This window comes from Pseudopodoces humilis, chromosome 3 (assembly GCF_049639895.1).
Source record: "Pseudopodoces humilis isolate 2021_Gansu_Grassland_sample_001 chromosome 3, ASM4963989v1, whole genome shotgun sequence".
Lineage (NCBI taxonomy): Eukaryota > Metazoa > Chordata > Aves > Passeriformes > Paridae > Pseudopodoces > Pseudopodoces humilis.
In genome coordinates this window covers 53,587,038-53,609,744 of record NC_142202.1, presented here as the reverse complement: position 1 = coordinate 53,609,744, position 22,707 = coordinate 53,587,038, and the positions used below count along the sequence as shown (strand labels likewise).

Here is a 22,707-nt window from a genome sequence, read left to right as displayed (position 1 = left end):
ATGTGTCTGCAGATGACTGAACACACAATTAGGAGGTAATTGTCTAAACTTATATAATATCAGACATTGGACTTATTTCTAGGTAAGATGCTTATGGTAATGTATATATGGGAGTTTAGGTATGAAATTTCTGTTTGATTATAGTTTTCCCCTGTTTCTGGGGAAAGTTCACACCTCTTTCCCCCAAATGCTTAATGACACAAATAAAGTCATCCCATGACACCAAACCTGTGTTTCTTAAAATATTTAGACATATGCTTGAGATTACATTTGTATAGCAGTACCTACAGCCAAGCAGGTGACCATTTCCAGAATCAGACTGAAAAATCACAAGGGAGAAAAGGAATCCATAACCCAGTCTCAGAGTTTTTATTTTTCAAGAACTTTTCCTTAGTTTTTATCTTTAAATTGAAGGTGCTACTGTGTCTGTCCTTGGAATTATGGTACCTTTCTCTACCCTCTTACTCCAGTCACTGACATTTCTGGGGTCCATATGCTTGACAGTTGTGCTGATTCTTGCTGAAGTCTGGGGGTTCAGCCCTAAAGAGGGTTGAATGAAGGAAACTGCATATGTTTGGCCAATTCCTGCTAGCTGGTAAATTGAAATTGCAGCTTTTACAAGCAGGAAATCACACTTGGTTAAGCAGTATGGTATAATGTAGTTGTATGTCTTTTCATGGTGTGAGGTTTTTTGGCTCTGAAATACTTTATACATGGAAAAGGTCACTTTTAATTGATTTTATTGCAGCTTGGTTTCATTGAATTATTGTATGCCTCCTGTTTTGCAAGGGTTAAAGTGTTTCACAGAAATTTTTCCCTTTAACTCTCTTCATCCAACAAAGTAGCACGTAAGTTTTTTTCTCTGTGTAGCCGCACTCTTTCTGATTCTGATTCATGTGTCCTAGCACTCCTTGAATGCTCTAGGAGATATTTTAGGTTTTGATGACAGTTATTTGAGATTTCAATAAGATTTTGAGATTTATAAATACTTCTTTTTAATAACAGGATATGAACCTGGCTCAGGCCCTCTGCAGAAATGTCCTTTGTGCAACACCAAGGACGGTAACAGGACAGGAGACTTCAAATTCCATCGGTATCTTTAACAGAGGGAATTTATACACACCACTCCCCCAAATGTGGTCCATAGGCACTAAAACATTCTGGCCTCTCTGTTTGCATGACCCACAGACATAGCTGTGTCTGTTTGGCATGTTCCTTTCCTGCTCCTTCCTTCCTTCCAAGCAGCTCTGCTGGTGCTGCTGTCCTGACTGATGTCAGGACACAAGTGATGTCAGGCACAAGTGGCCTGCCCAGAACGACAGTGTTTCTGTACCAGGTCTGGCAAAACACAGCTGTTTGGCTGAGTGCTTGGAGAAGTCCTGTGCCAGGAGCCGATGTGTGTGTGGTGCCATTGGCTTGACCTGGGAAACTCCAGTGGGTTCCACACATGCCAGTGTCGGGTACTTCTTGCCAGTAATGGAATGAGCTGTATGTTGCCTAATCCCACACTGAAATAAATTCCATTCTTTTGGATTGTGCTCTTACCAGACACTTTTAACAGCCAACTTTCCAACTTGTAATTCTGTTTTAAAGAGTATTGCCATGCTTTTGAAGTGACTTTTGAAATTTTTCAGGTTGTGCCTGGCCTGGCTTTACGAGCTCCCACATCCATCTCAGATCTGAATCTCTTGGTGTCTCTCTTGTTTTAGATTTCTTCCTAAAGCTGGAATATTTGGAGCAAGAATTTTGGTTTTGGCTTTCCCTTTTTTATTTTAAAGTGGCACAATTATTTTAATGTAGACAGCTCTTAAAGGAGGGAACAGATTTAAGAAAAAAATGTCAGTATATTGTTGCTGCTCTTTTCTATTTAGTAAAGATGCCATGGAAAGTGAAACATCACCTTTTTCAACCTGTTTTTATTCTAATACATAAGAAAGCCTTGACAGGGAGGTATTTTTTCAAAGACTGAAACATTGTTATAGTCAGTCTAAACCGGTTTTTTGAAATTGTTTTTTAAGTGCCTGAGAACTGAGCTTGCAGAATCTCAGCCTTTAAAATGTGCCATTACTGAGTATTTAAATGTTATTATTGTCCTGAGATTTCTGTTACCCCATAAAATCACTTTATCCTCTGTCTGTTGCTTATGCTTTGCTTCATTGGTGTGTGTGGTATCAACATTTTGCTAGTTTCTCCTGATTTACTTAGTGTTCTAAGAAAGTAGAGTATGTAAGTTTTAAAACTGTGGTATTAAAAACAAAATTCAGGAAAAATTAAACAACTTTTCTTTACTTGTCACAAGTGCAAAAATTGAGATAAACATGTTTTAATTACTCTTGGGTGTTGCCTCTGTTAAGGAATTTTGCAAGAGAAATTGTCCTTCATTTCACTTCAAAGCATCAGCAATATATGGGATATTTATTTGTTTTCTGTGTCTCACTAAGCTCCTTGCCTCTTGAGATTTATAAAGAGAAGTCTCTTTTCTGTTCTATCATCCATTGCAAGCAGTTCACTTTGTCCTTTTTATGCCCAGAGGTTTCAGGGGTTTTTTAACTGCTGAAGTTAATTAGGAGCATAAGATTGCATATTAATAGCAAATTTCTGAAAGTACTGTGTTGCTGTTTATCTGTAGATCAAGAAGTAAAAGGACATTTGAGGGTTACAGTCTATTTTCCTCATTTGGGAGATTAACCTTGCTCCTCATTGGGAAATAGATACAAAATGCAGACTTACTCATACAGGAAGTATGCTGGTTTTATGTTAAAATAGCCAGTGACAAGTTTGGTCTGTGGTCTGGCTTAATATTGAAATGTTCCATATGTGCCCATTGAAGTTGCTTGTTGCAGAAATGCACAAATATAACATGAGCATCTGACCCTTTGTTTACTTAATTAACTAATTCTTACTTCACTGAACTATGTTGAATTCCTCTTAAAACCAACATCTGGTGTTGTGTCTACATCAAATCATGTTATCCTACATAAAAAAATTCCAGTTCTGTCTGAAATTAGACTGAGAGTCTGGAAGTATTAACTCTCTTTTTGTACACCAAGAAAAGATATTATATTTTACCTTATGGCAAGAGTGAGTGTTATTTTTGTTCTTATTTTAGAACAGTGTAAATTTTACATATGCTCATGTATTTCTTTATTTGTTCTGGGTCTGATGTGGCAGCTGTACCATAGAATAAAATTGTTATTAATGATCAGGTTGATTTGAAAATAAAGTGAGTGCTCTTTTTTCTTCTAGGGTGGTGTGTGGTGATGGGTGTTTCTGTCCCATCATGTTTTAGTCTCTATGGTTTTACAGCATTTTAGCCCTACCTTTGTACTGTAGTCTTGTTGACTGAGAAAAATCAACCTAGGTAGCATTGGTTCCTATGCAACAGAACTAATAGCAATCTGAAAATTTTATGAAGACTGGATAGCTAAGTTTCCTGCCTTTCTCTTTGTTCCTTAGCTCCAGAAGAAAAGGATACAATTAAAGGACAGTATGAAAAGCTCATGGATGCTTACGGCTGCTTAGGAGAGCTTCAGCTTAAATGTGGTAAGTCACCATCTGCAGACTGAGATTATAAAATGCCCAGACAATGCTAAATGACAATAAGTGGCTAAAGTTGTCTAATTCCTTAAATTGTGAAAGCTAGTTGCACTTTATCATGTACAGTCTGGAAAAGATCTGTTTCTTTTTCTGTTTTGGGCCAAAAGCATATCACTGAATGATGGATGAATTTTTTTCTTAACTTGTTTTGTCTAACATTCTTAGCTGCCTGAAGATAATTGCCATTCTCCCTTCCCTACCACATTTGTCCAAGGCAAGCTATGATTTCTTAATTCTTCTCTTCTTTAAGGATCATGTTTAGACACTGATTATCATGATTATCATCTGAAAGTACAGTACTACAGATTGCCAGTTCTTGCTATAATGCCTAATTGCCTTCAATCATTTATGTGGATAAGGATTTGCAGAAGAAGGCCTCTGGCTTCAATTAGTATAGTAAGGAATGTTTATTGTCATTGATGTAAATTTTTGTATGGTTTGGGAATTTGATTTAGCAAAGGACTTGTTATTACACTGCCTGCAGGAATGTTAATGGAAATAACATGTTTTGAGAACTGCAGTGATTGATTTGAAGATAATAGGACCTTACACAGTACTTAAAAATCACTGATGATTTAGATGCATAAATAAAAAAGCACTGTACGCGTTGTTCCCAAGTTGTTACAATGAGCCCTAATTTACACTTGGAGAAATTACTTCTCCAAATAACTTGATGCTTGGTCAAGGAGTCTACCAAAGGTGGTGGTGGTGTGAGAACTGGTGTATTTAGGCCAGAAGATATAATTGTGTCCTTTTATACCGTGCTTACCATTTTGCAGCCTGGAAAATATGACTTGAAATTTTCCTGAAGAGGCAACTACAATCTGAAGGATTTTTTGGTCATAATTTAAAACTTTAGGTCCATCTAGTTTTTTTATGTGAATGTGGGCTTTTTGTTTGTTTTGTTTCTTTGGAGTTAATTAGACGTTTCTCTGGAGATTTATATCAATTCGCTAACGTAATTTAAAATGGAGGACTCCATTAGTGATTAGCTTTTCTTGGCACTTCGGTCTGTTTTTCTTCATAGAAGTCTAATGAATCCTGTTGCATTAATAAAGGAATGTAGCTGTTGAATTCAATCTCTTCAAGCTACAGATAAGGGTAGTTTTTGTATGTGGTGGGAACCAAATGTATCCAATTTTCATCTTCATGTTAAAAGGTGAACAATTTCAAGTGGGGTGTGAAATATTCTCAGCCTTACTTTTTCTCATGTCCTTATTTCTTCTTGAACAACATATGCTTAGTTTCAGTGCTCTGAAAGTGTGAGGTTTTTTCTTTCTGAGCTTTGTCACTGTACCTCTGCCTTGTTCTAGCATTAGATTACAAGTTCTGGTACAGGACTTGCTTTGGAAGGCATTGTTAAAATTCAGTGAAATGTCAGAGGGTCATGCTGTAATGGTAAGTGAAGGTAAGCTAACATTATCTGCTTCTGAACATGTTTTAAAAATCCAAGATGCATGTCTGCTATCTTACTATTCAAGACGTAGCCCAGGTTTTTGTCACAGTCTGATTTAGACCTTCCATCTTACTGTGAGTTTCTTCCCTTTAGCTGTTGCTTACGTAAAAGATTAACACTACAAAGAATTGTACTGGGTTTGTGTAGCAAGGTTTTGGTAGTAGGAGGGGCTACAGGTGTGGCTTCTCTGAAAAGCTGCTGGAAGCTTCCTGTGTCCAATGGAGCCAATGCCAGCTGGCTCTAAGACAGATGTGCTGCTGACCAAGACTGTGCAATAGTGGTGGTGCCTCTGGGATAACAGACTTAAGAAGGGGGGGAAACCTGCCCAGGTGAAGCTGGAGAAGGGCAGAGTTAGAATATGTGAGAGAAACAGCTCTGCAGACACCAAGGCCGGTGAGGAAGGAGGGGCAGGAGGTGCTTCAGGTGTCTGAGCTCAGATTCCCCTGCAGCCCATGGGGAAGCAGCTGTGCCTCTGCAGCCCATGGAGGTCCATGGGGGCACAGAGATCCACCTGCAGCCCTTGGATGTCCATGGTGGAGCAGAGATCCACCTGCAGCCCTTGGATGTCCATGGTGGAGCAGAGATCCACCTGCAGCCCTTGGATGTCCATGGTGGAGCAAAGATCCACCTGCAGCCCTTGGATGTCCATGGTGGAGCAGAGATCCACCTGCAGCCCTTGGATGTCCATGGTGGAGCAGAGATCCACCTGCAGCCCTTGGATGTCCATGGTGGAGCAGAGATCCACCTGCAGCCCTTGGATGTCCATGGTGGAGCAAAGATCCACCTGCAGCCCTTGGATGTCCACACTGGAGCAGGTGGATGCCTGAAGGTGGCTGTGACCATTTGGGAGACACACAGTGGAGCAGGCTCCTGGCAGGACCTGTGGACCCATGGAGAGAGGAGCCCGCGCTGGAGCAGGTTTGCTGGCTGGATTTGTGATGCTGGGGGGGACCCACCTTGGAGCAGTTTGTTCCAGAAGGCCTGCACTCTGTGTGAGGGACCCGTGCTGGAGCAGTTTGTGAAGAACTGCAGTCTGTGGGACGGAGTAATGCTGGAGAAGTTCAAGGAGGACTGTCTTCCATGGGAGGGTCTCCATGCTGGAGCAGGAAAAGAGTGTGAGGAGTGCTCCCCATGAGGAGAAAGGAGCAGCAGAGCCAATGAGTGATGAACTGATCACAGTGCCCATTTCCCTGCACCACTGGGGAAGAGAAAATTTGGAGTACAGTTAAGCCTGGGAAAAAGGGAGAGGTGAAGGAAGGTGTTTTGCTCATTGTCCTACTCTGTTTTGATTAGTGACACATAAAACTAACTTCCCCAAGTCTGTTTTTCCCATAGCTGCTAAATGATCTGTCCCTGCCCTTATCTCGACCCATAAGCCTTTTATTTTATTTTTCTTCTATGCCCAGCTGAGGAGGGGAGTGACAGAGCAACTTTGGTGGGCACCTGGCATCCAGCCAGGGGGAGTCAAATGACCACAGGAATGCAATGTAACTTTTTCCTTTCTTGTGTAATGTATTTTAGCAGCTGCAATCAAAGGCAGAATTGGCTAGCTCTTCACTGAGCTTCAGTGGTTGCCCAGACTTTGTTCAGGAGTATCGGCATTTTTTCTTACTACTGGAAACATGCAGACCATAAGTATTAAATTAACTGAGAGTATTGGTGAAAATACATTCCACAGGGATATTAAGAGTATCTTTGTAGAGCAGAAGGGGAAACTTTCTGCCAAGACATGAAAGATGTCTCTGAATATTTCAATTAAACTGTAAACATCGCTACTTAGAAATCCAAATAAATCACATTGTATGCCTGCCAAAGTAGATCGTGCTTTTCACAAGAAAGTAGATGAAATATGTGAAACTGACTCACAAAGTTAATGTTTCCCACCAGTAATAACATTCACTTCTATGTACTTACGTCTGTTAACATGACTCACTAAGTTCTTTTGCTTTCTTTTGTGAGATGGATGGCAGCAGAATGAATTGTACAGTGTCTCTGAGCTGTACCTCAGCCAAGATTTTGCTGCCAAAGAAGATCTAGCAGTGACAAACACATCTTAAGCAAAGTGTTAAAAGAGCTGGCTTTACAGTGTTTTTCTCAGATACTGTGATGTCAGGAAGAGATGCATACATAAGGGGATATTTTAACACCATCACCACATAGTTTGTTTGGTTTAATACAGCTGCTGTATTTGGGGAGGCATTCTGAATTCATTTGATTGTGTATATACTCTCACTCGTGTCACATACACTGTGTGTAGTTGAAAGGAAGAAATTTCAAAGGCAAAAAGGACAACTAAATACCTGTCTTCTGTTCTTTTTTCACACTTCCTAAATATGTAATTGTATTTAAAAGAATGAGAAAGAGGAGTATCTTTGAGACTAAAATGGTAGTTTGGAAAGTCTTGGCTCTTTTCATAATTCTGCTGTAGATATCCTCAGGAATTTTCAGCTAGGTGGTTAGAATGTGCTGCTCTGCTGTGTTCTGTTGCTATTTTTGAAGACAGATGAGAGGCAAAATTGGTTTTTAGTGGACTATAAAATGGAGTGGAGTATGTGTGGAGTGGAGATGGAAAAGTCTGAGGGAACATAAGGCAATGGCATGACTGTGATGGAATGGAGAGAGCAAGAAAATCCATTTTGGAAAGAAAAAGCAGTCTTGAGTGAAATAGTTACAGTTAAGAAGGGCAAAATAAGAATTAGATATTGATTCCTTTTCACTGTAGCTCAAAATAGGCAACATTGAAATTATCCCCTAAGCTGCAGGGGAAACAATTGCCTTGAGTAATGTAGACGTGTTAAATACAGAAACTTCAGTTTATTATTGTACAGTGTGACATACCAGAACTGCATTTCCTGTTCAGCTTGGATAAAGGCAGTTGGTTTCACAAGAGCATTTGAAAAAATGGATGGAAATTATTATTGTCTTGTTTCTGTGCTAAATTTTCTTCATCCTCTCCCTCTCTTGTGCAACCTAATGAAAGGGCATTCAGCGTATATCACCATGAGCAAAACATTTCTTATATTTCTTCAAAAGTGTTTTTTTACAAATTGTTGTAGTGATAGATAGCTGTAATGGAGCAAAATAGTGATCTTGGAGACAATGCGTGAACATTTGTACCCATTTATTTGAGATCAAAGTTTGATCCATAAGCACTTGAAGTAATGTTTTTCTTTTGTACTATATGTGGGTCTTGCTTTTTCATGTGTTGCTGCAGAAAGCATGACCAGAAAGGACCACTTCACTTCTTGCCCTAAAATGATTTCAGAGATTTCTTTAAAACATTCCAGATTGCATCCCAAGGACAGGAAGTGTATTTCTATTTTCATTTAAATTTAATTGCAGTACTTACATTCCTAAATCACTTTCATCTGTGTGTACAGTTTAGAAAGATTAATATGATGATTGCACATTAAATATTTGTGTAATTTGTGCATATTTGTGTAAGTTAAAGGAAAAAAAACTATTTTCCAAGGTGGGATTATGGTGAATAGTCTACAGCTGATGTGGTTGGTGGTTGGTACCAAGTAGAATTGACCTAAAGAGACAACTGCAATCTGAAGGATTTTCATGTCATAATTTAAAACCATAGGCCCGTCTAGATGTTGCTGGTAAAGAAGGGAAGACAGGGAAAGCCTTCTCTGTGTGTAGCTGTATAGCTTAATGATGAGTAACTTCTTACACCTTAATGGAGACATGACTAAAAGATGAATAGCAAAGCAATGCTTTGGCAGCATTAATTCTACTGTGTGAGGTTCTAAAAGGGTGAAAGGTTGACAGGACCATTACATCTGCTCAGAAAACCATGGCTACATCTGTGCTGTGAATAAAAACAGGCAGGACACTTGAGGCACAGGCACAGAGCACTGTTAATGGATATTGTGATTAGCTTGTTCCTTGTGCCAGGAGGGCATGCACATCAAGCAAGATTCTTCCTCCTGCACACAGTGCAGTGATAGTCCAGTGTTGGTTCTCAGGAACACTGTCCAAATACCACCTGGAATGTGCTATCAGAGGATGAGGCTTGTGAGTTTTTTCCAAGGTACAGAGTCAGACAGATTTGTGTTAAGAAGCTGGGGCTGTGGTGTTTTAGGGTTTCTGCATTGGCTGTTTTGCAACATATCCTGAGTGATTTAAGCAATTTTTTAAGCAAATAGGAGAGGTTTGAACTCAGAGAGCATCCTGGGAGGACCAAGTGGCAAAGCAGGCTAGCTTTATTATACCTTAAATCTCTCTTTTCATCCTTTTTCTCCAGTTTTCTGGGCTGTAAGTGTGAGCTCCTTTGCCAGCCTGTCTCTGTTAAAAGGTATGAAAAGTGCATGGTGGCTGCTATATAATTTGGAGTACTGTAGAGAGACTTATTCTGTTTATATAGAACTGTAGAATGGCTCAAGTCAGAGGGAACCTTTATACACCATCTACTTCCACCACCCCTGTCATGGGCAGGGACACCTACCTCTAGACCAAGTTGCTCAAAGCCCCTTCCAACCTGGCCTGGAATGCTTCCCAGGGATGAGGCACCCACAACTTCCCTGGAAAACCTGTTCCACTGTTTCACTACTCTCATTGTAAAAGATGTCTTCCTTGTATTCAATCTAAATTTGCTCTCAGTGGAAAACTGTTGCTCCATGTCTTATCATTACAAGCCCTTGTGAAAAGTCTCTCCACATCTTTAGTTATAGGCCCCCTTTAAATATTGAAAGGCTGTAATAAGGTTTTCTCCAGGCTGAACAACCCTGACTTTTTCATGCAGAGTTACTGCCCAGTGGCAGAAGAGTATCACAGCTTTAGAAAACCAATCTTGTTATACTTTAGGGAAAATGCAATACCTTCTTAGGTGTGATTACTTTTTTGGAGCTTATTAGCTAGTGTTTTAAGGGAGTAGAGATGCTGGACTTTTGAATGTGTAGATGAGTATCCCATGTGGGGGTGAGTGGTTGAGTGGAGGAGGTAGTAAAAACAGTTCATAGTCTCTGGTAAGCAAGAGCAAGTTTCTAGGTAAGGCAAATATTCCTACTCAACACCTTCTTAAACTAGAGGATTATTCTGTATAGATCCAGTGATTTTCCACTGGTTATGAGCTCCTTGAAGGACAGAACCACAGGTAACAAGCCCTGTATTACTAAGTTTTTGTTCTCTTTGGCTATTTTAATGTTGACTTTCTCATTTGATCTCTTCTAAACTGTCAAGGAAGGCTTAAGGTCACCGAAGACAATGAAAGTACTTGTAGTCTTTGTCTCAGCATCACACCCAGGCAGCTCTCCAAGTCCTTCACTGCTGTTTTTCTGTGACTAACAAAGCTGACTGATATTAAGGCATACTAATAAGTGTTCCTATATATTGCTTCCAGAGTCTCGTGAGTGAAGTTTACTTTGAGCTGGTCAGTTTTGCATGGTTTCAGCTCAGTCACAGAAGCTATCCTGAGAGACAACTAACTCCTGCTAACCCTTTCTGGAGGCTGCAAGGCAGTATTTGGTCAGTTATGAACTCTCCTGGTGATAACTGATGTGTCTCTTTATAATATATCTCTTTATAATTACGCAAAGTCATGTGCAAAGGAGGAATAAACTCAGTATTTCTAGCCCTTGGCTGTGATATCACAAGCTTTTCACTTCTTGAAAGCACTCAAGAAGCAGAACATGGCACAGCGTTGTTACAGAAAGAAATGTGATGAACAGAGCTTTTTAGTAAATACCACCTACACTGGCCTTTGTACAAAACTGGAGTCAGCAGAACAGAATGAATAAGATCTAATCTCCCACCTTGTCCTGCCATTCCAGTCCCACGTGCTTATGCAAATATTCTGGCCCTGCTGAAAACCACCCCTAACTCTAATTTCTGTAATCAGCCTGTTATCTGAAAACAAGGACTCCCCTACTGGTGTTTCAGAAAAAGAATAGTTGTTGTGTGAGAGCTGCTGTGCGTTTTCAGACAGTGGGTCACCCTGGAGGGTTGAAAAGTGATGCTGAGAAGTGTTCCCTTTTGCTGTCTTGAAGCCATACTGTCCCAGATTGTCACTGTGCCCTTAGCTAATTAGCTTGCTCTTGGCAGGTCAGCTGTTGGTTCTGCTGTGCTAAATTAAAAAATCTTGGCTCACTTCTTACCTTTTCTTACTAACTGGAGTGACTAGGATGACATTGTCTCCATTACAGGCCAATTTAAGCGAATCAAGCAGTTTGTAGTAAAACCAGCATTTCCAGAAAAATTATTCTACTGCTTCTTAATTATCATTTCAGAGAGAATGAACAGAGGTTGAAATGGTTCTGTGTATGAGGGATCCGATTACAGTGAGGTTCTAAAACTCCAAACTTATCTTTTAGTTTTGGGGCCCTGAAGTTCAGCTGCTTCATGATTTCACAGTTGAGGCAGCTGTAATTGTTTTAGTGATAACTGAGGTTGTCGTCGAATCATGTACATGTGTTAGTGATATAAAAAGCAAAATCTCAAGAACTGGTAATTCTGAAATTTTACGAATGTTTGAACATGCCCAGCTTCAGCTGAATCCAGTGAAGGATCTGAATGCTGTAAGTTCTCTAGGGTGGTGAAATTGATTTTTTGAGTAGTGTCCCAATAGTAAGCACATTGCTCTTCATAAAGTCAGTGGGGAAAACACACTCTAGTGCAGCAAAGGATGTCGATGGATAAGTGTTGTGGAATATTGTGCAATTCCAGCCACTTAATCTGCAGTTAAGAGGAATTCAGAAATGTAAAGAATGTGGCCTGCATGTCTGTTGTGCCTGTTTGCTCTCTTGTGAAGCAAAGACGCTGGCCTCTGCTGGAGCCCTGTCAGCGTTGCATGTGACAGAACTGATGAGAAGCTGTGTCCACCTGGAAATAACCCTTTTGTAACTGTCTGTCACTTTCTAGGTAACACTCGGCTGCACTTTCTGGTCCTGGTGACAGGCTGTACGTCGGTGGGAAAAATCCTGGATGCTGAAGTTTATAAAATTACTGCAACAGATTTCTGTCCTCTCCAGGAAGAAACCAAGGAAGATGAGCGTGTTACTGCCTTGAAGAAAATACTGAACTCTGGGATGTTCTATTTCTCCTGGCCTAATGCAGGCTCAAATTTTGACCTGACTGTGAGGGCTCAGAAGCAGGGTGATAACAACTATGAATCTGGTAACTCGTTCTTCTGGTTAGTACTGCATGTTATACCCTGGTCTTCTGTTGTCCCCACCTGTATCTCATTGGTTAGACATTCTCAGAGGGAAGTGAACATGTGCATTTCAAGTGCATCTCCTTTCCTTTCATTGACCTTTTACAGGGCAGGTGGCTTTAATGAATTCATGGTAACTTGTGTTTAATTAAAATTAATCTGATAGTGAAGTGCAGTTATAAAATAACATTTATGCTTTGAAGGGGAAAATACAAGATATATATTGCTCATACTATGGAAACATGTCCCTATATGTCACGAATAGTCTCCCCTGTAGTCCTTTTTAATGATTTTCTTTAAAGTTATCTAACAGAAACCTGCGCTTAAACTGTTCCTAAATCACATCATTTGCACTGAAGTATCTGTTATTTTTTAATAGCATGTGTTTAAAGTCTGTAGTTTATTGTTTCAGTAATGTCCCCTAGTTACTATGTTTTTATGTTGAAAACATCAAGAAAACATCAATATTAATATGTTCACAGCTCAGTGAAAACTTAAGTTGCACGAAAAAAATGCCTGCAATACACTGTTCTGTGCTTTTTACTTTCTTGTGCTTATAAAGCAAAGAAAAAAATATCTTGTATTGTGGTAAGTATTGGTTGAGGGGAAAGGAGAAAAAACAATGCTTTGTTGATGTAATTCAGCTTGTTTGCTTTGCAAGTTTTGGCATAATGCATGCATTTCTATACCCTTTCACCCCCCTGCTCTCTTCTTTTTGAACAGAAAGATAGTCACACAGCAGGCATAGCTGTTCTGGAAATAAATGAGGGTTTGATGTAGGTGGAAAATAACTGGCAGGGTTAAATGTGGATGTACTGCTAGAATGTGCAGTGAGGTTTGTGGCCCAAAGTAGGTGAATATTAAATAAGAAAATGTTCATAATGGGTGGTAAATTAACATGAGAGAGCAGTTCAGTTAGGCTAAATAATCTTTTCACCTATGATGTAGGATCTAGTAGTTTGAGTTTAAAACTTAAGAAAGATACATAATAAATATTTGCTTTCAACTGTGCTAAAGATGCATCCCTCTCCAAAAGCTCACCAAGCATTGTCAAGTCAGACACATGGCAGAAATGAGTTGTACTCCAGTGATGAGACTGCTAAGATGGCAATATCCCATAATAAAGAAAAAAATTAACTCTTTTTCCCGCTACTGCCTTTTGAAACCTTTCCTCTTGGAAGATAAGTATATTTGAACCTTCCTTCTTTACTGCTTCTGGTCCATCTAGAAGTAAATTCTGAAGAGTTTCCATTCTCCAATAGATTGTAGAACAGGGAAAAATGGTGACAACATCACATTAAGGGCAAAAAGATGTTCCAAAGAAAATTTATCTTGAGGTAATTAGGTGATATGGGAAATTTCAGACCAAACAATAGATGCTTGAGGAAAGAGATAAATAGCTATACAATGAAAAGTGTAAGATGACCTTAGTTATAGACAACACAAACTGCCTGTTCAATGAACTGCAAGAACAAAAAAAAAAATGTACTGGAATTTGCCTGAGTGAGGACTTCCTTTGCAAGTAGAACTGGGAGAAAGAGGTGCAAAAGAGATAGCAAAAATTGTTTTAGAGCTGCTTTTTCCATTACATATTTAGATTAAAAATGTGATAATGCCTTGCACCTTTTTCAGGTAAATGTTGTACTCTAGAAGAACAGTTTTTCAGGGGGTTTCACACTTTGTTACAGCTCCTCTATTGAGTAATGCACAGTCATAAAAGACATTTTTCTGGCCCTCCTGTATGACTAAAGGCACATTTTGAAACATTAAATAAAGAAAAATATCATAATAGAGGAGACTATTATCATTGTTAATGAGACATGACAAGTTTGTTGAGTTCTTGATCTTGAGGGTTAGAACAGATGTTCCTGTTCATTTTAAGTAGTACTTTTTGCAATATCTCCAGTGGCCTACAGATCCAGTTTCTGCTTGAAACTTTTTTTTTCTGAAAATCCTGGTGGATTTTGAACCAGTTCTTCATCCTGTACTGAATGCTAAGGTCCAGGCAGTACTCTTCCAAAAAAAGTAATTAGTTTGACAACACTGTAATTTATGAAAAAGATTACTAAATATAAATTTCTGGAGCTGAAAGAGGTGACATTTGCATCTGAATTTATAAGACAGGTACAAGATATAAAGACAGCACTTTGGTGGTAGCTGTTTGGTTAAAATTTGCCATGTTCAGTTCACTCTAGTAGTTCTCAAGGGTTTCTTCCTGATATTTCCTGGGTGTGCTTAGAGATAAGGCACAGCAGAAAAGGGGTCATAAAACATTTATTGATTGATTACTGATAGCTGTCAGGTGGCACGCATGCCTGTCTGTTTGTTTTATTCAGTAATGTGCCTGCATGTTGTTGAACCTTTCAGGAACCAGCTATTGCATGTGCCCTTCAAACACTACCAGGTGAACTGCTCTGACTGGCTGCTGAAAGTGGTCTGTGGAGTCGTGGACATTCGCACTGTTTATGCTTCCCACAAGAAGGCAAAAGCCTGCCTCATCTCTCGCATCAGCTGCGAGCGAGCTGGTGTCCGCTTCCATGTCCGAGGGGTCAATGATGATGGACATGTGTCTAACTTTGTTGAGACAGAGCAGGTAAGAGGATGTATCCAATGGCTTTGCATAATTTAGTCCATTCGTGTTTAATTGGGGCAGGGTTTTCAATGAGAATTAAAGGAGCTCAGCAAGTGGGTTTTTTTCAAGAATATTTAAAATATTATTGCATGACAGATCTGTTTGTTCTTGCCCATTAAGCATTTCTTTGCAATCTGGTCTTTTTTTCTGTTTGACTTTTTCATTTAGACAGTTTTCACTAACACTTTTTATTTTTTCCTGAGTGTGAAAGTCTGGCCATTTGATACTATAGTGAAATGCAGATATGGGGTTTTAAACCATTCAGGAAGGAGTCTAGCAAAGGTGCTGGGACCTCTTCTTTGACTAGTAAAGTTCACTGTCAAATAATCTTTCTCTAGTAAAGAAAATGTTGAAAAAAATAAAATCTTCTCAGAGTCAGGCAAATTCTAGTTTAACTAATTTTGGAGGAGACTGCTTTTATATTCCCCACTGGTTTGTGCTGGATTCTCTCCAGTGTGAGGTGGTATGACAGTTTTTATACATGTGTGGTAAAAGCCTCATTTCCGGCTGATGCTGAGACAAATTATGTGTGTGAAATGCATTCATCAGGCTCCCTTGATTGGCACAGCCAAACAAAACAACAGAGTCACTTGGTTTTATTGCACATGGTTTTAGCTTGCTGCCTTGAAAGTCAGTAAAAAGCACTGGACCATGGAGAATCTGAAGTCTTCTGTGCCAGCTGAAGAAAGTGTTTTCTTACTCAGGTACTATCACTTTTTCCTTTTTAAACTGAAGTAGTAATTACTAGCAGTCAGAACCATCATACAGAAATGGATCACTGTATAAACAGAATAGACAAATGGCTGGTAGTTTTCAACAAAGAACAGGGATTTACTCCTAGAAGTTGATTGTTTTCAGCATCTTCTGGGCATACCTGCAGAGTTGCATATGTGGCATAGATTGTGTATGTATGTGTCTATATATGTAGGTGCATGTACAATGAAAGTGGATTGTTTATGTGATGCTCGTAAGAGGAGCATGAAACAATCAGGCCAGCGTAGAGATACTTGAGCTGTCATTGAAAGCCTGTGCCTCATGGCTGAGGAAGGCACCCACTCTGAAAGGTGCCCACACTTTTGTGGGCTGACTGCTCTGGTATTTCCTCACGGCAATGTGTGAATGTAGCAGCTCTCACCCAGTGAGCTCCTTCCTGTTATCCCACTACATGAGCCAGGCATGCCTTCAGGCACCTGTTTGTCCAAAATCCAGCCATGTTTGGGTACTTTCCACATTTCCTCTAAGTTGTTGTCTTCGTAATACAGCTTTAACCTTTTCACCTGGTTCTGCCTAAAGGCATATGAAGAGCTACTTTAGATTTGACAGTGCTTTGATCCTCCAGAGGATGCCTGGAGGAGTTGCAGTCTGGTATTCCTCAGCCTGCTGGTGAGGTTTGATTCCCAAGAGGTGCTCAAAACATGCACAATGTTATATGTGTGACTATCTGCTCAGTGGTCAGAGTTCTCTCTGGGGATGTGGGTGATTTCTTGCTCATGTCCCTCCTTTTTCCGGTTTGCCTGCATTTTCAGTTAGGCTGGCATGTTTCCACTTAGTGTGCAGGCTCCCACAAATTCTGCTTGTTGAATGTGAAGCTGCATTTTCCCCTGCAGTGTTTGGGTCTCTAATATCAGCCTTCAAATTTTCTGCTAGTAATTCTCTTGCGTGTCACTGCTCCAAAGCAATTGCAAGTCATGTCTTGCAACATCTGCACATTTCTAGAAAGTCTGTCAGTGCATTGGGAGATACAGCTATGTTTGCTTACTGAAAAGTGGAATTTTCCCATGGAAGCTGGGAACAGAAGGGAGATATGCCATTTTAAGTGACACCTGGTACATTCTGCTATTTTAGTTGAGTATCTTCTTATGAATATTAGTGGAAAGCACTAATCCTGTTACTCAGGATTTGAAGAATGTTCTCTTGCTGAAAAGCAGGGGAAGAAATGTTAGAATGGGTTGTCAGCTTTTTTCCAGTGAGTCTCACATTTGTGGCACTGCACTTAGCAGTTGACTTATTATGGGTAATTCTGCTATCCTGCTCACTAGGTGGATCAGAAGTAACTAATTTTATTTTGTTATATTCCTGGCATACATCATGTTACAAATGTTTAGCATGAAAAATAAGGTGGTCTTTGTGTTCCAGCAGAAAACCTGAGGATTGGCTCCTGGTGAATGGCAAAACAGTACTTGATTGCTGATGCTTCCCTTAGCTGGGTCTGGGTCAGGCTCTTTGTGGGAATTGCTGTGCTTTGTTCCCATTCAGCCAGATGCTGGAGTGGGAGAACTGAAGCCTTTTGAGGTTTTTTTTTCAACTGGGTAAGCAAAAGTGCAAGAGTGAAATGGTTTTAGGGTGAAAGGCTTGAGTGGGTCCAAAATTACAGAGTTTGCAGTTTTAAAGGGTTGTGTGTTTTGTTTGGTTTCTAAAACCAAAGAAAAGAAGGAAAAGAAGGTTGCTGTTACTAATAGTGCTAAACACTAATTTTACCAAGCTGCATGTCCTAAGAAAGCAAAGTTGGGCTAACCACTAGGATGCCTGAGATCCAGTTCAAGCTGGCATCCCCTTGCCATTAGGAAGGAAGAGTCCAAGAATAAACTCTCTCCTACTTTCATAGTAAACGCCTGACTAATCTCCTGTGAGGTAATATCTTGGCTGAATAAGATTTTGTTTCCATTTACTGCAGCCTGTACAGTATAATGGCATGTTGGCTATGTGCTTTCATGGATAAATAGCACCCTAGGATTCTGGAAAACCCAGGACTTTTCCCCTCTTTGTAGGAATTGCTTCTAACATTTTTCTGTTTTTAGAAGAGGGAGAAACAATTAATCTTAATCTGCAGGCAGCTCTTTTATGCATAGATGGTATGCTTTTGTCTCCCACTGAGTTAGCCTTGTGGCATTTCAGCTCTGCAATGAGTCATTTTTTTGTGGGCTCACTTAACTGCTGTGACTCAGTGTTTGAGAAGAAGGGGGGAAAAGTAAAATAGCTTCACTTTTTCTTTAAAAAAAATAAATAACAACTTCTAGTATACCTTTAAGCTTTTTGATAGTTTGGCTTGTGTCTTTATGAAGAAAGAAGAAAGAAAATATTATAGGAAAGACTTAAGGAAAAACAAAATTAAGAGGAAAGAGGTCAATCCCTTCAGTGTGTGCTTTCAGATTTGCTGACAAATATTTTGTAATGGGATGGTAGCCCTTTCTACTTGGAGCGCTTGCAATATTGCAGTTAATTCTCAAGTAGCTTTTAAATCAGTCTCTGTTTCTCAGTTGTAGCTTAAATGTTTTCCTCCACCTTTTATTCCTCCCCTAGTAATCCTTTGAAGTTGAGAATGTGTTGCATTATTGTAATTCTTTTCTTCCGATAGCTTTGAGGAACTAGAAATGCTTTCTTCATTTAGTTTGTGTGCCTGTTACACTGTTTACATTTCAGCTCTTCTTGCAGTTATCCTCCAATGAGTTATACTAAAATCTTACTATGTGGATTATAAGGAACCATTCTAATTAACCAAAGACAAATAAATGGTTTCAGTTTTTCCCCCTTCATGGAATTGTTCAGTAAAGAAAATTGAAACTTTGAGAAAGCATTAAAAGGAAATACCAAGAATTTGAATTAACCTTGCCTTTCTTCCAGTTTCAGAAAAAAATGTCGGGCATGGATTAAGGAAAACTATCCCTATTTCACAATACCTCCTAGACTGTGTTGGATAGCTCTCCAGGAGAGGGATGGATGAAATCATGTGGTTGATTTATTTTCTGGATCAAGTTTTAGTATGCTCCAGGCAAGGCAAAAAAGATTATTTTGGCAAATATATCCTTGGGTTCCATGGCCTGAGCTAAAGGGACTCATGGAGAGGTATTAGGTTTAGCGGTTTAGGCCATCTGCTGTCCATGCTCTTTGTGTGGCAGAGCTGGGAATCTTCAAATATGCCATCTGAGTATCCATTTCATCAGGGGCTGTGTCTCTGTGTACCCCTTGAGTCTGTAATGAATTTTGCTGTTTGAAGTTGTGACTGGATGATTATTTGTTTCTAATAAGGCTGAGTGATGGAGATTAGTGAAGAAATTATTCCAAGCAATAAATGGACACAGCATGCTGGGATTAGAACACCGGTGGGTTGACACAGATGTTTGCTTCTTGCCCAGAAGCTTTCTAGCAGTGCCAGTGCATGAAGGTTGTTTACGAGGAGAGATCTTCCTATTGGAGGGACAAGGTCTGGCTCTATGCAACAGAACAGAAAAATTGAAAAATGTCCTATTGAACTGTCAGTACTATCACCCTTGATCCTGAGCTGGAGAAAGAGACCACAAAGAGATTCTAAGACCACAGAACCTGAAAGAAAAGCATGGCGAATTCTAACACCAGCGGTCACAGGCCAAGTAATCTGTTGTTAAGACAAATAGGTATTCCACATGGGTCAGCTATCCAGTTGCTGCAATGGTGTCTGATGGAAAACTGGTCTGAAAGTTCATGCAGCTGACTGGATTGGATTGCAGTATGGGCCAGAACCCTTGAGATTAATGAAGTAGTCCTCAGTGGTCTGAGGATTTGATAGGAATGAACATTCTCTCTGAAGTACATAGGCGCCAACTTGCTGTCATTTTGGATCTAAGTCAAGAGGTAAGGCTCCACTAAGACACAGATTTAGCAGTATGTATGAATCCTAATGACTAAGTGTTGTCCAAAAAGTAACTGATTGTTGTTGAACTTCTAGAGAAAAACCAGTATGATCTTCTTGTCTGTGAGAAAAGGAAAACAGAGGACAGGATAATTCTGCATATAAGTAATTTTACTTTTAAGTTTGTTTTTTTAAAGAACTCTTGATCTTTTGTCTAGTACCTTAGAATAAGGGAAATGGCTCTGCTAAGAGGACAGGGTGATAAAGTCAAAACTAGAGCAACAAAAAAGTGGGACAGATATGTGCTTGTAGAAAATATGACATTGTGCACAAAAACTGATTAAGACTGTGAAGAATATGAGAAAAGAAATTGTACTTGTCCATGCATAAGCAACGAAGCTGGAATCCTTTATGTATGAGTGTAATTTCAGTCTAAATGTATTATCAGTGGTTATTTAAGATTTTAGCAAATAGGGTTTCTTACAGTGCATGTGGCTGCTAAGATTATGTCCATTCCTGATCTGGAAAGTTGTCTTAGTCTTTAAACCTGCTTGCTTAACAAGTCTGCTGGTAGGAAGTCTATTGCCACTAATACTGTAAGATCAAGAGACATGTACAGTAAAAGGCAGTGCAGGATCAAGGGTCATGTTCTTTGGAGTGGTGAATGAAGGATAGTGGGTATTACTGAAATTAAGGGAAGATTTGCGCCGTTATAATGCTTAATGAAATGGTTAGAGTCTGTTTAGGAAGGAATGACTGGCAGAAAAGTCATTAAAATGAGTCTCCCACTCATTAAAAAAATATTAGGTCTTTTTCCAACTCACTGGCAGCTTGGAAAAAAATAATTTTGGATTCATCTGGGTCATGGGAATAAGGTGAAAGATTGTGAAAGACCAGAGAATTGCTTCAGAGGACAGAATGATGAGCCCTGTAAGCGAACAGAAAAAAAAAGGTACTTTCTTGTGAGTGACTATGTTGGAGAGACTCTGCTCCCAGTTCAAAAACCTCATATAATTTCTTAAAGCTCTATGGCAGCATACTTAAAAAATGCAAGTTTCTTTAAAATGCTCTGCCATCATAGGAGAGTCCTGTATTAGACTTCAGCTTGACAAAGGATCCCCCAGCCCATCACATCAAGGTTTAGGCATCCTGTTTAGGTTACAGGAATGATCAAATAGTTTGAATATTTTGGTTGTTGTTCAGTTCTCCAAATGGACAGCTTAATAGAGCAGAAAACAGGAAGTAATGGGTCAAAACCAGTGAGCAATAAAAGAAAATATGAGTGGCACTGGTAACAAACGTCTGTTAACTCACTAAGAAGTGGAAATAGAGCATCTGTTAATGAAGAAATAAATTTTTGGTCAGTATTTTTCTTCTGTATTTGGCAGGAAGATAGGTTATATATTCATGCTCTGTAACTGAGGAAATACTTTCCTTTTAAACTGTAACTCAGAAGGATGTTAAACTGCAGATACTGAATTAGAGTTACTATCTATTAATCAGTAGGCCTAAAGATTTGAAGGTGGATGTCTAAAAGAGCTGGTCAAAGAAACACTTGAGCTGTCAGTTTTGGAGTTAGGTGTGGGAACAGAATCGTTACAGAATACTGTAACGAAAATTGATCCTCTGTAGCAAGCTGTTCGAGTGACCACCTTGTACTTCAAGTAAAGCTTTGTCTAAGTTTGTCATCATTAGATGTTTCATTTCTACTCATTAATTGCTAGGGTGATGATTGTTGTCAAAATTTTAAGTAGGCCAGTCCTGAATCTTTTTTTGCACAAGTCCTAATCTTCATTTAGTATTAGTCAGGATAATGCCAGGGCTGTAGTAGTGCTGTTAATTTGCTTTACCTTGGAATGAGCTTTTTTGGGTCCATGGCTGTGAGTGAAAAGTTGATGCAGTGTGTAGAAGTCTCTGACTCGTCTTGACACGACCAGTCTCAGGGAGAATGTGATAAAGAGGAAGAAGGTGGGACTGCTTATTCCTCTCGTAGTCCAGCTGCAGGAGGAATGAGCTCTCTTGAGCACAAATGTACAAAGAAAAGGCGCACCAGTGTGTTGCCATGGTAATTTGCTCCTGCACTCAGGTGCCAATAATGTTCAGAGAACTTTACTGGGAGAACATGTTTTAGAGCCACATTACTCAAACTGTGACACAGGCCATGCAAGAAAGTTTCTCTGAGCAACCCTACCCTCGCAGGAGGTTGTGCTAGGATGGAATGTAAGGAAAAGGAAAAGGTTCTTAATGCTTTGGTGAGAGATTAAAAAAGATTGAAACACAGTTTTGCACTACCTCTTCTGGGCTGGCTATCCTTCGAGCACTGACATTGTGTCCATGATGAAGAAACTTAAATCTTTCATCTTAGTGAAATGGAAACAGTTTTAAGTGCTCTGCAAAAATATGGTAAATATTAGATAAATGTTTTGTCACAGTTTTGTCTAAATACTTCTTTTTTTTCACACATGTAGCTCTAAAAACTGTACATTGATAATGTGTATGAAGATGAGAGGTCAAGGTCAGGCACTTTCCCTGACCCAGCCATTGGCCATGTCCAGTGGCAAATCCAAAAAGACAAAACCCTTTAAAGCTGTAGAGAAATCCATTTTCATGTCCTATTCTATTTTCAGAGCTACTAGCCAGCTGGCAGCAGCTGTGCCAAATGATATGATGTGGTGAGTGCAGCTACCTGGATAACCTGGATACCATTCCTCCCCAGGGCTGCAGAGCAGTCATTGTCATGCATGAGATAACAGAGATGTGTATCATGTGTATCATGTATCCCCCGTGGAGAGCAGCCAGGATTCCACTGCTAAGTATAGGCCACAGGAGTGAGCTGGGCTTTGCACAGTTGCTCTGTGGTCATATTGAATCTGAAGATAGTACCTTTTATGCCAAGTTAACATAATGTAACACTTTGACTGGGGACTGTGGATGGGGGAAGGCAAAAGGGGAAAATCATGTGCTTCCTATAGTTTTGACCCAAAATCAGCTTGTTAACAGCGATCATTAGAACACATAAAGGGAGAGTTTGAGGTCTGGTTGGGAAAGGAAGTGGAGAATTTGGAACGTCCTGCTGTAAGTCCCCTGGAAAAGAAGTAGATCACATTGCTGTTCTCTGTACCTCAGGATGGGCGTGGCAAAGCTGCTGGTTTCACAGTTTTATTTGGATTCTCTGACAAGGCACAGCATGCAGTGAAATAAGAAATGGTAAATACAGCAGGAGATAAGCTTATCCCCCACCTGACGTTACCCATCATCAG

The 22,707-nt window shown here is 39.7% G+C and overlaps 1 protein-coding gene across 2 annotated transcripts in view; it reads left to right on the top strand.

The window, feature by feature from the left end:
* Positions 1-22,707, top strand: part of SYNJ2 (synaptojanin 2) — a 65,773-nt gene that overhangs the window by 6,000 nt on the left and 37,066 nt on the right. The window contains exons 2-4 of one of the 2 annotated variants that reach the window (XM_005518427.3): positions 3,457-3,543; positions 11,918-12,188; positions 14,577-14,802. In XM_005518427.3, coding sequence (XP_005518484.2) covers positions 3,457-3,543; positions 11,918-12,188; positions 14,577-14,802 — 584 coding nt within the window. Of the gene's footprint in view, positions 1-3,456; positions 3,544-11,917; positions 12,189-14,576; positions 14,803-22,707 lie in introns of those variants that run through there. The other variant, XM_014263669.2, reaches the window with a different exon arrangement.